The 13,965-nt window shown below is 33.1% G+C and overlaps 1 protein-coding gene across 8 annotated transcripts in view; it reads left to right on the forward strand.

Moving 5' to 3' along the window:
- Positions 1-11,844, forward strand: part of LOC107223957 (serine/threonine-protein kinase mig-15) — a 38,777-nt gene extending 26,933 nt beyond the window's left edge. For 6 of the 8 annotated variants that reach the window (XM_015663830.2, XM_015663835.2, XM_015663832.2 and 3 more), the window contains 6 exons: positions 148-282; positions 5,055-5,265; positions 5,334-5,554; positions 6,353-6,670; positions 7,341-7,640; positions 7,992-11,844. In XM_015663830.2, the coding sequence (XP_015519316.1) occupies positions 148-282; positions 5,055-5,265; positions 5,334-5,554; positions 6,353-6,670; positions 7,341-7,640; positions 7,992-8,075 (1,269 nt within the window). In that variant the 3' untranslated portion in view covers positions 8,076-11,844. The remainder of the gene's footprint in view (positions 1-147; positions 283-5,054; positions 5,266-5,333; positions 5,555-6,352; positions 6,671-7,340; positions 7,641-7,991) is intronic. The other 2 variants (XM_015663833.2, XM_046731555.1) reach the window with 2 other exon arrangements.
- The last annotated feature ends 2,121 nt before the right edge of the window (positions 11,845-13,965 follow it).

Raw genomic sequence — 13,965 nt, forward strand, 5'->3', positions numbered from 1 at the left:
CCTTGAATTAAAGAAAAAAAGAAAAAAAAAAAAAATATGTACTACTGAAAGTCTTTGGTGCTATGAATTCAAGCCTTGATTAGTTTACAACAACGGTAATATTCTTTCTCACGACTTAAACGTCATTGGACACTGGCTGGTTTGCAGAGTCGGGAAGGAGAGAGACGAGGAGGTGAGTTCCAGAGGTCAGACTCTTCCCCTGGGTCAAGACCAAGCTCTGTTCTACCGGATCTTCTAACTTCATCCCCCGGTCAACGACAAGACAAATCGACTAGTGAGGAGGTCAGGCACACAAATACAATCTCTATTCAAACAACGATATTTTATTATTATTACAACACCAATTATACGTTATTTTTCTACGAATTCTATGTCCGAAGGCTTACTGCTGTGTATCGTGTGGATTTTTTTTCTTTTGTCACTCTTTTTGTCTCCCTCTCTTTCTGAGGTTCAACGTGACTCCGTCAAATTTGATGCTTTCAGCTATTTTATTGCTCAACGTCATATAACTGTGTCTCCGAGACTCAGATGTTTCTTGTTTCGCTTCGAATGATGATGTGGTTTTTGATCTGGACTTTTCAATTTCCTTTTATACCATACGCCACATTATAATACATGTACATAAGTTTATTCAATTTAATGGAAGAAATTATCGCAGTGGAACATAAATTAAGACTCTCAAAAATGAACTGCACTGATTGAAGATAAATAATTCAGCGGCATCTAACGATGCATTCAAACAAGTTGCTAGGTCAAAAGCCACACAGATCTTCAGTTTTATTCAAGTACATTTCAAGATCCGAGTAATTCATCATGAAGGGAATTGATTGATAAATTCTTTTATTAAAACCGATAGTTGAGCACAGAGCTCGAATCGGCAATCACAAAAAACACGGTTTTCTAAAGTAACCTGTTGCCCATGAGTAAAGCTTTAACGAACACAATTCTACTCGATATTCAACCATTTTGTTTTTTTCTCCACAAGTGATTGAATGTGAGAATGAAATTTGATGCCGTGCCTCTGTCCTGATTGACTTAAAAAATTTGTTTCGTCGGTAATTCATGTTTGTCAGGAAAGAAAGTAACGTCGCTTTATGGAAACAACTTTAGTCAGTCTTTTTTTAGTAAATAGATTGTATCTATAAAATGAAGTGAGTTATTTTTGTTCAGTAAGCGATTCTTCTAAATGTAATTCCATTTAATTGCCAGATATCTCTATTTTCTACCGAGACATGGTATTTGAATGGGTAATAACGCCGAGATTTTTCCAACTTACAATGCAAAGAAAAAAAAAACATCAAATCTATGCTTCTTGTAATAAACGCTTTGCTAGGAATGTCATGTAAATTCGGAGAAAAAAAATTATGTTCCCGTTTTATTGCTATCGTTCTGTAATTATTGTCCACGAGCCAGAGCAAAAAAAAAGTAGGTTCATAATGCAATTTTCTACAAATTTGATTTTCTTATTGGAAAATGTTTGGGGGTGTCCCCTGAATGTAAATTTAAGTTGGCGAAACAGAGGGCTTGTTAAGCTTCAGCCGCCATTTTGGAAAATACGTTTTATTAAATATCTCATGAACCATGCATGGTACAACAAATACGTTACGCATCTTTCTTGTAGGTAATAAAATTCTCTACAACTGTTGTAGAGAACTTTTTTCTGTATAGTGGATAGATTTATATTTATAGCGCAGCAAACTTTCCAACATCGTTATTGCTAAATGTGTAGTTAACGGTTGATGAAATAGTACTGACAATGGCGATGAAAAAATTTGTAGAACATCAAATTTCCAGTAAACTTTATTTCAAGTTTTTTTTCCATAAAATTGATACTTTAAATTTGAGGTACTATAAATTAAAACTTATGCACTATTCAGAAAAAAAGTTTCCGATAAAAGTTGTAGAGAATTTTATTATCTACGAAAACTATCCCTACTGTTTTTGTCGAACGATGCACGGTTCACGAGATATTTGAAAAAACGTATCCCTCCCACCTACTTGAATTTATAGCAAGAAAATCAATTCTCTAGAAGATCGCAGACAAAAGGTACCTGGCTTTTGGATTATTGTGCAGCCAAATATTTCCGTATATGACTGATATTTACGATTGGAAAAAGTTTTGGCTTAAAGGATTTTCAGCTTACTAGTATGTAAGACCGTCAAGTGAATATGAGTTTGAAGGTAAACTGAATTTGAAATGAGCCCGCTAGATTCAGAAGTATTAAATTGATCATGTGACTAAAACTTAAGTTAGCGGTCAAACAGTTTTCCGGTATCAGCGTGACTAATTCAGGATTATGTTGTGTGTTGTGGGTCTCGCGGGAGCTCTAACTCGAAGGGCAGGGCCCTGTACTGACCACCCCAATCCCAATACTAATTGCAATGTAAGTATTCATCCATCTACATCGATTCAGTCTTATGTCACGAAATAAAAATTCATTGGGAATTCAGTGTAGAGATTTATAACTTTTAGTACTGTACCTAGATGGAAACGGTTTGCTAGTTTCACTGTAGATGGAATATGGAATTTCTAACACTTAAAATCAGTTCACAAATTATGATATTAACTCTTTAACATACGTCATTCGTAACGTTTATAAAAAAAAAAAATAATTTACTTTGCGTAAAATTTTCTTTCCACTCATGCCCGTTTTATAGAGTCTGAGGCATACGTGGTGTAAATCCTATCTTTAATAGTACTTTAACTTGATACTATTTTTTTTTTCTCTTTCGTTTCTTTCGATTCATTCATAATCAGTTATTACCAGAAATTTCCTACGACTGAGAGTTGCCTGAACAAATCTCTTCCTAATGTTTCTTTTGCCTCAATTGTAGTTATAATTTCTGTTCAAGTATTAAATTGGGTACCCTGAAATTGAGAGAACAGGCCTTTTCAGCTAAGTATATAATATTTGAACACGCACGTGCCTTCGTGACAAAATGGAACTCCCGCTGTTTCGGTTTAGAAATATAGCCAACAGGAGTAAATTTTTGATGTCCACAAACCAATCGAAGATTTACATTCATTTTGGAAAGTTCACAATGTATACACACTGCTCTTTGGGCCCCAGTCAAGGATTTTTTCCAATTATTCAAAAACCACTTTCATACCCTGCCAAAGAAAATGGTTTGTAACTCAAGGGGTTGGTAGAAAAGGTGTACGAGTGCATTTTTGTTAACGTTAAGAAATCCGAGATCAAAATTATGACATTTTCAGTTTGAATATGTTCATCTCAAAACCAAGAATCTTTACCTTTGTACTTTTTTTCACATCAAACCCGTCAATTGTTATCAAGTTTCGTGTTAGGGAAGGTAAAGAGCGTAGAAATTACACAAATTTCCTACTTAGCTGAAAAGTCCTACCGTACGATAACTACTAACACTTGATTATAATCGTTAGGAAAAAATAATCTTACTAACATATTATCCGAAATATATTGAAAATTTGATGTATCTAATACAATGTACTCAATGGCGTTGAATTATCTGGATAATCATTTCCTGCAAGTATCGAATAAATTAACAAGAAAATTGTGTCCTTTCTTTTTACACATCTGAAAACTCGGGTCTAAATTCAGGGAACCGGTTGATATATATTTCAACAATGGTGATTGGTGTTGGACCTGTAAATAATAAATGGTGGTGGATATTTTTTACTTTTACCTTTTCCTCTCTCTTATGCCTTTATTTATTGTTATTATTCTATGATTTGGTTTTTCCAATTATTTATTTACTTATTTGCTTCACCTCTAATTATCGCACCTTTGCTTTTTTACTCTATTTGTCCATTTTATCGTTGCAGGTAAAATCAACTTAATATTTTTATTATTGAAGTTTATCTAACCATTTGATATTCTCTTTTTCTTTTCTTTATTCTACGATTACACTCTTAATTTATACTTTTAATCCACATATTTTACTGTTATATTTTATGTTCAATCCATTAGGCCTAAGTTTTACAAATTTGAAACTAAAAGTTACAAGTTTTTCACGCTCTATCCGATGGGTATGTCTGAGGAGAAGAATTTAGAACCAGAATCAGCTCATTGACGAACACTTCATACCTTCATAAAAAAATATCTTACTCTCTTCAACATGTGTATCACTTGTACTAACACTATTTTTAATTATCGTATCCAATATAGTGGTTTAATTTCAGTCATTAATTCGGATTCATGAATTGTACAGTATTTTACTCCACGTTTTTTAAATCATGTTTTTGACAATCTTATCTCACAGTTAACAAACTTTCTGCAAAATTGTTCATTTTCGAAGAAAAAATTTGGTGTAAAACTAAAATCACTCGATGGTTGTGAATCTTTCACAACTTTATATGCTGTTTACAAAATCAAACTGGCCACTCAGTTTGCTTAAAAATTTCGTTTATTTCAAAATTACGTTACTTTGCGGAACGTGCGTGTAAAGGACTGAACAAAAAAGCATTTCGAAGCGTCAGTTTTGTGATGTTTTGGTCTATTTAATTTAAGAACTTTTTTACGATAGTTTGTTCGTTACATTTGATCATAGTTTTTGGATCAAGCTTTTGTTTAATGGTCGATAACTCGTTGACAAAAAGTTATGCCAGATATTATCCAATTTTTTTTTGAAGAAAACAGTCTACACTTGCAATTTTTTCTCTTGAAAATGGGAAAAAAAATTACTGTGGCCGTGCAGCACTTTGAAGTTAGAAAACGATACATGTGGTTTTAAGGAGACACCAGTATGAAAAAACTTGATGGAGACTAAATCTGCAAGTAGTATCTTGAAGTTGATGCTTCGAGCTTCGAAATGATATTTTGAATAGTTGTTTACGCGCATTTTTCACAGATCACCTAAGTTTCAAGTTACGCGTCTTTATACGTAAAGAATCAGATGCTCTTCAATCTTGTAAACAGCTTACTTATCCAATTAATATCATCTTTCATGATAAAAACGAAATAGGAATAAACATGTGTACAATACGATAGTGAAAATTAATCCACTGTACTTGAAAATGAAATGTGAAAATGTCCGTCCGATATTCCAGGAATCATAGGATTGTATCTCTGTTGCAGTACCGCCAGGCCGTTAATCTCCCTCCAAATGTACTCCAGCAGAAACAGAAATCATTCCTGACTTTTGGATTCAATGCTGGTTCGACGAGAAGAGAGTCCCATGTGAACGTTAACGTCACACCAACCAGCCATGACTTAGCTTCCGACACACCGGAAATACGGAAGTACAAAAAAAGGTTCAACAGTGAGATTCTCTGCGCTGCATTGTGGGGTACGTAATCGTCTCCATTTGTTACTTCTGATCCTATGAAATTTTTAATCCCGAAGTTATTGTCACAGGTGTTAACTTGCTCATCGGTACAGAAAATGGTTTGATGCTGTTGGACAGGAGTGGACAAGGTAAAGTTTATCAATTGATTAACCGAAGAAGATTTCAACAGATGGAGGTATTGGAAGGGCAGAATATATTAGTCACGATCAGCGGCAAGAAGAACAGAGTCAGAGTTTACTACCTCTCTTGGCTCAAGAGCAAAATCCTACGCACGGATGGGCATAGCGATGTAAGTTGACCATTCCATGGCCTTATATTAAGATCGAATGCATTCCCCCATTTGAATCGAAAGGTAGGAAAAGAGAAGAAACTGTTTTAAAAATCACCAACAATGTTATTTGCGCCAACGATAGTGAACAGGAATGAGACAATGTACCTTCTATTAATAGAAACGAATCTTAGCGAATTCGAATAATACAAGCGAAGATATCAATAACTTGAGAACAGGTTTTATACTTAGAATGTTGAAAATGGTCAAAGTCTGGTGTTTTCAATACGATACTAATTTTTTTGGGTTTCTTTTGCTTGATGGTCAGGTACCAAGAAATCATTCAAGACAATTTATATTTTTATATAGTTATAACACGCGGTTGTAGTTATTGTGGAAACTCTGTTCTACTGTACCTATATAAATATATTTTTATCCATTCTGCAGATGACTGGTTGTAAAAAAAAAATTTTCGGTGAACTCTGGAAATCTCAACGTCGAACAAAATGAGCCCAAAAACTTTAGAATTAGAACAAAAACGAATAATTTCAAACATTTCAATTACAGCATTTTTTCTCAGATTGTTGATGTTTTAGCTTGTGTTATTCAAACTTATTCAATATCATTTCTATCTCATGATAAGGGTGTTGTTTTACCTGTATTTACCATCATCAGTACCAATAACATTGCTGGAGATTGTTTCAAAGTTTTATTTCTTCTTTCCTAACTTTGATTTAGACAGTACAGTTCTTTTATCTCAAATCTGTTATTTAGCCCTTTTATTTTTAATCAGTTATTTATTGAACTTGTTTTAAACAGCAAGTTGAGCGGCGTAACGGTTGGATCAACGTTGGCGATCTGCAGGGAGCAGTGCACTTTAAAATAGTTAAATATGAGCGAATAAAGTTCCTTGTGATCGCGTTGAAGGATTCGATAGAAATATACGCCTGGGCACCAAAACCATATCACAAATTTATGGCTTTCAAGTCTTTTGGTGAACTTGCACACAGGCCGCTGCTTGTCGATCTCACTGTCGAAGAAGGCACAAGACTGAAAGTCATTTATGGAAGTGCCGATGGTTTCCATGCAGTCGATCTTGATTCTGCAACAGTCTATGATATCTACCTTCCTAAACACGTGAGTTATATTAAAATGCCTCGTTGTATTCAGAAAACGGCGAATTACCTACTACCGCGAGATTTCATATCAAGTTCTAATCACTTTTATCGCAAACCTATCCATTTGGTACAGAAACAATTGAAAACCTTGGAAGTTTGATCAAAATAATTCTGTAATTAATAACCTGAGACAGATTAAACTATTGACTGATTTTTATCAATCCTAAATTCGTATACTAAGTCCGATTTCAATGAATAATAGCTCATTTTGTGTGCAAATAAGTTATAAACAAATCGTTTGGTATTTTGAAATCAAGCATTAGTTCATTATATGTACCCTGTATTCATTTTAGACCTATTGTTTTTTCCACCAATTCGATAATATCTCAATAAAAATTCAAGCTCAGGTGTTTTTCAGGTAATCAATTTAGAATCAAAATTAGCTGTGATTTAATGAAATTGGATATATCATACAGTTTTTTCATTGACAAAAAGGCAGAATATTATGACGTCTCAAATGTATTTTTTTTTTCTTTTCTCCATATTAATGGGACATTGTCTGAATTTGATTAAATTTGACTTGCCTGAGCTGCACTTGATCAGTTTTATTTTGTAATTCTTTTGTTTGGACATTGTTTCGTCTGAACGGTAACTTCTGTATCATACTTAAGCGCGATTCTTTCACACAGCCTCAGGGACCGATCTGCCCACACTGCATCGTCGCTTTGCCAAATAGTAACGGAATGCAACTCTTGCTTTGCTACGATAACGAGGGTGTTTATGTAAACACATATGGCCGAGTAGCAAAGACAATGGTCCTGCAGTGGGGAGAAATGCCGACAAGTGTTGCGTACATCGGTACAGGTCAAATTATGGGCTGGGGAAATAAGGCGATTGAAATTAGGAGTGTAGAAAGCGGTCATCTCGACGGGGTCTTCATGCATAAAAAAGCGCAGAGACTCAAGTTTCTCTGCGAACGGAACGATAAGGTAAGAAATCGCTCAGGCTTTTTTAATATAAAAAATTAGTTGATTCTCTGCATGACTAGGTTATATTTTTGATGAATTTTTTCTCCAATGATATTTCGAGAACGAAGCAACGAATTTTTATGATTTTGATCTAAATTGCAACGGTTCTTCTTAACTCACAAATAATTAGACTTTGAGTAAAATTATTTAATAATGTTTCTGAGTTCGATACACACCCGAGTAGAGAGAGTGTAGACTGACCCATGAAGGTCTGCCAGATTAACAACTTGTCGTAAGACGTGCTCCTCGCTCTACTTTGATTGAAAATATGATCATAATTGCACATTTAATGATTTTTATGTTCCTTCTTAGGTATTCTTTTCATCGGCAAAAGGTGGCAGTTCTTGCCAGATATATTTCATGACGTTGAATAAACCAGGTATGGCTAACTGGTGATCTCGAATGTGGCCACATTTGGCCCCACCAAAAATGCCACCACCATATCCATCCCGAGCATTAGGATTTTTCCCTCGACAACCCCCAACCCACTATTCACTGCCACAGTCAAGTATTATAGAATCCAGACAATGTGTCCATCAACGTCACAAACTCTACCCGCAGCGACAAAACACCTCGCGGACACTCAACGTCATCAATCTCCTTGTTAAGAGATTTTTATGCTTTTTCATGTGCCCTTGCAGCGTATGCAGTCGCGTTTAGCTATGCTTTGTCATAAGATGCTTTCTGATGACACAAATTTTTTTACTCTTAGTTCGGTTCGTTTGTGAAAAAATTTTACTCGTTGTTAGAAATTAGAAATTAATTGCTGAATTCGGAGTTTGTTACAAATGATCATTTCTTGTCACGAATCATTGGTACGTTATGCAATATGAATATGTACTTGAGTGGAGTGAAATGTTGGTGTTTCGTATTTCACTAATTTCAATCGACTGTTGGCCATGTTTCAGTGATTCCAGCAATAGGTCTCGAGTAGTTATTATGAATTCAGATTTTTACTCCGTTACTTTATAAACACTGCAAGGGTCAATGTTGGGTATAAAATTTCGTGTCTGACATAATTCAATGTTGCCCTTATGTATTTATAAACTACTAATAAGCGACAGTTCACTAAACGTGGGAAGAACTGATACATATTAAGGAGAAAGCAACAACAACAAGAAAAATGAGTAAATAGTTTCCGTGTCCACGTGAAAACTCGAATTGATCAAAACTCAGGACTGCTGATATATAGACGAGTTCCCCTCACAATTTCGATGTAGCTAAAAAGTGAAAATTTCAGAATGCAGATGTGCAAACATTTTTATAGTAAAAATTTTATTTTTCTCAACGGTCAAGAATTAGTTGGGAAAATGTGATGAAAATATTTGTCTTCTTTTTTTAGTCTGCCTAAAAATTGAAAGAAATTCGCTAAATAATAACATAAAGCAAAGTGACAAAAAGTAACTCCGACAAAAAAATAATAAAGAATAATATCAATACCAGTACGATTATTACATTAAATTCATAGAATCCTTTAATACTTTTGTCGACAAAAAAATAGGGAGAAAAAAACCAATAAAAAGTTTAGAACAATGAATCATCAATAGATGTACTTTAACATGGATTATTTGGATCATTCCACACTCTTTTTCAGATAACCAATATTTTCCTTTCTTTTCATTATGAATAAACATTATTACTATATTAATAATATTAGTTTCAGTCTATGTGTTGATAGGTCACAATTGTACATTATTATAATTGAGAGATGAAAACTTAGATACAGTAATAGTGCTCCAATTTTTTTTAACCTATATATATATACACACATACACACGAACACACATTCTCTTCAACTGTTCCCAGCAAAACAAAAATGATTACACGTGGACTGATTACTAGTTTAGATTACGGCTGGTCCACAGTGTCGAAGTCTTCTTTTACTCAGTATCTGTATTTGTAACTCAAAACTCGAAATTACTGCTTCAAAGAAATGATGTAACTGTATACTAGGGTCCGAATAAATCCGAGTATTCTAGTTTGACCTGAAAGAGGGAAACTTGTTGACTTGTTCAACGATATTGCAGCAGGGTTTTTCTTCTAGCGTATGAATATTTTTATCGCGTTTTTCATTAACTATTCTCGTTGCGTAAATACGACATCGGCGATGTTCCAACTATTATTACTGGATTTAATCTCTCAAATGTTAGAAGGACTCGTAGAGTCCACTTTCCCTATATCGGTAAGTTGCACATTATTGATTTTGGTTGATTTTTTGCCAAAAGTACATATGCTAAAGGGACACAGTTGATTGATAACCGACTGTACTTTGATATTTGTAAGATAATCTGAATGGCGCCAATATCATCATTCTTGGTGTTAGCCAAACACGAGTTTACACTCATAGGAATGCACTTTTGATGAGACATTCGTGTACACTGAAGACAGTTATGAAGGTCGGTCAGTTGAAAATTAAAACTTTTTTTTTTATTAATTCGGTAATTATTAAATGTTTTTGAAACAACAAAGAATTGTATAATTGTCATGAAGAGCTTGGATATCAATTTTCCACTTTAAATCGTTCAAGTGTAGTAAAAAAATCCGTCAAATATTTAACATTTCAATATTGTACACTGATGTTGACTTTCATCAATATCTAGTATCTATTGATCAATATAATTGAATTAACAAAACGTATTGATTTTCATTTGACCAACCTGCCTAACATTGAACACCCAATTGTTCCTGCTGAACTGGTAATAATGACGAGCCCTTAGAGAGCAAACAGCTTTAGGTAGTATGTATCAAAAAGTTTTTAATTAAGTGTCGAAAAGTCATGTCTCTTCTTATTTTGATAACAGTTGTTTTTCCTCTCCCATCTGTTGTACTGCTTATACATAGTTTTGGGCATACTGTGTAGCATCGTTTTGTATAAGTAATGTGTATAAAGTATGATAAAGTTTAATGGACTCAAGCTTTTTTATTATTGATATAATTGATTTTTGTATTGTAATATTGTAATGCTCTGTCCTCTTTCCACGCAATTCTCGTTTCTGTTATACCGTTTGTCCATGTGTATTTTTTGTGTTTCTTTTAAAAATTTTCTTCATTACTTGACGTGACCTTATATTATGTATACTAGAGATTTAAGCCCCGACATGATCAATTATACAATATTGTATTTACCACATACATAAAATAACAAAAAATTTGACATAAAAGGATTACTAGAAAATAATAATAATAAGAATAATAATCATCATCATCGTCATCATCATCATCAACAACAACAGCCGGGAATCCTAAAAAAAAGAAGTTTGTCTGAGAAATGACAATATCTCTTATTTACAAGAAGAGTATCAGGCTTTCTGGGTAATTGATTTTGCTCAAAGTTTTAGGGTAATTTCCTTGACCTGAAATATGAAGTCTGTGATATATAGATTCTTCTAACGGACCTCTGAACACTCCAGTTGCAGTAGATTATATCAAAAGTTTCATGATTATAATTCTGTAACAAAGAAAACCTGTGGTCTATTTTTGCCTTAAATATTAATATTTCATTGTTTTAGGATCTCATATTGTGATTCAGGTGTGAATGGATATATTATTTCAGAACAATAGTGAAGTAACTGCGAATTTTCGATTACCTAATCTATTGTAAATTGAGCGAAGAAAGGTTCATTGGATCAAACCAATAAATTAGGATCTTCATATTTTGGGCCAAAAGAACACCCCTAAAAGTTTGGAGCTGAATCCATGTTCTGGAAGTCTGATACTTTCTTCGTTAAATTAATAAGGCAGTCATAAATGTTGTACATTTACCTTGTAAGTACCGTAAATGAGCATTCTGTATATGAATTGGAGGTGTAATCCAATGTTGATGTACTGCATTTGTAAGCTTGCAAACTTTTCAGTATATACATATGAATCAGAGCGGTACGCTCCGACCTTCCTCCTGCTGTTTTAAGCTTAAGGGTTCTTTCATTAGAACGTGGCAAATATTAGGGAAACTGTTTGATATTAGAATAAATAAAAATGCATCCTCCAGTTTTTATACAATTTTCGTAAAATAAGGAATAATGAACGCCCTAACTAATTAATAATCCCTGTTTGTATATTAAAAACGAAAACGCAAAAAAAAAAGAAGAAAAAATAAATAAAAAAATTAAGTATGGTCCAAACGTTGCCCCGAGTTGAAACAAAATACGGAAATGTGTAGAAAAACGTCGGTCATCTGATTAATTGGAACAAAAGTGATGCTTGGCTAGTGGTTACTGAATATTCGGGTCGAGATGTGTTTATTTGGTGCAATTAAAGACTGTTTTAAAAAATGCGAGCATACGTGAAAGAAAAGCTTAATGCAGAGCGTATTATTCCTATCTGCAGTTATATATATATACATATATATTATTACGATTTCGTGAGTTATAATTATCATTACTTAGTAACTCAACTCTTGTTCTATTATAAAACATCTAGATGGAATTAGCCTTTCGGTTTAATATCAGCGATCAGCAATTATCTTCTTCATCTTGTATTTGTTTCTTTTTTTTAAAATTATTTTATTGTTTCTCTTTTTATATCTCTTCCAAAGATAGTAGTGATTTTTTATATTAATTATTATATCACATTATATTGATTATACAAAACGTAACATATTATTATATACATTACATTATTATTAATATTATTATTATTATTATTAAGATCAAATATACATACAATTCATAATTCTGTTCAATCGATTCCTATTTTTTTTTTTTTTTTTCAACTACGCCGATATGCTGCGATCCTCTTTTCTTACTACTAATTTTGACTTGACCTTTATGAACGTGTTTACCTATAATCCACGAAGCTATAAATCTTCAACAAGTCAATATACATATTGTATATCACAAATCCAACGACGGTGTAAAAGTATAACGCAATAAGAAGAAGTACGAATAAATGTTTTATTAAAAAGAGTATAATTTCGTCATGATATTTTTGTCATAGCAGCTAAGTGTCGTACAACATATTCATTTGGCGATGATCAATAACGAATTAGATTTGTACAATAAAATGCGTACTAAATACAAATTTCCTACTTTCAATGAATACGATCGAGGGCACGAAAACTTTGAAAATTGCATTTGAGCTGCATTTTTTTTTTTTTTTTGCGATTCGAATTCGTAATTAGGGTGCCCTGATGGAAATTGTTTTCGTAAACTATCAGAAATTTCTACGTATTTACTCGGATTGTGAACTTCTAATAGTTTGTCAATTTTTATGAAAAATCTGTGACAAATTTTAATAATTATTTGGGGATTTGACACAATATCTGAAGTTCTCTGCAGAATATTAATTTCGGTAGATTTATCAGAAATCAGGCCCATTACCTGACACTTTCTCTGAACGGTTTTCCTGTTTCTAGATACGTTCAAAATATTCTTTTACAGACGTCCATATTTTTTCAAAATTTAAAATCATCGTTTAGTTATTGATGCATTTATTTTTTTGCGTTTTACGATTGTATCCTCTGTTCCAGTCCAGAAGTCCAGCCATCACAACTGCCTCGGCAAGTATGTTCAAGGTATAAGAAAAATTTTATAGCATACGCGTATTATGTATTATCTTACTTGGTACGACCTTTCGTACATACTGTTTTTACTCACAATTATATTGTAAGTAACAATAATTCAATATTCACCGGTTGATATTTTTTATTTCAACTGATTTGTGGTTTGCGTTTTTGACGGATCACTTCCTTTCTGTCGAAAGTAATAAATTTATAAGTATAATGTGACAAAACATTTCTTTTGTGATTTTTAATTGAGTCTAAAATCAATTAATATTATTATAAAATGAAAATTATCACATTAGATGCCTTTCTTTTTATGTATCTGAATATAATAATTTTTTGAAAAACATATTTTAAGTAATCTAGAAATCAAGCGAGTATACAAATTGGCATAAAAATTTTTAAATAACTTTCTATAATATAGATTCAAAAGCGAAGATGGAAGTTAATTTCTTACTGTATGCCATGTTGTACAATGGGTCTTTTAGATGGATCACCCGTATCTCACGAGCGTATAAAATTTGAACATCGTTCTTTTTGTCATTTCAGTAGGCTCTTTCGAATGAGCTTCGTTTTTTTGTTCTTTATCGTTTGTCATGGGACACGTGCGGGAGACATTTGGTATGCAAATATCGTGTTTTATTGTAACAACTGGTGTTGACAGCGAAAGGTCAAGCGGAAAAAAATGTTAGAAATGATAAACTCTAAATTGCCAAAGGTATGTGCACCTTGTAGACGTTACCCAAGGAACGAAATTTATCAAAAAGAAAAATGTATTTGGGTGGA

This window comes from Neodiprion lecontei, chromosome 2 (assembly GCF_021901455.1).
Source record: "Neodiprion lecontei isolate iyNeoLeco1 chromosome 2, iyNeoLeco1.1, whole genome shotgun sequence".
Taxonomy (NCBI): domain Eukaryota; kingdom Metazoa; phylum Arthropoda; class Insecta; order Hymenoptera; family Diprionidae; genus Neodiprion; species Neodiprion lecontei.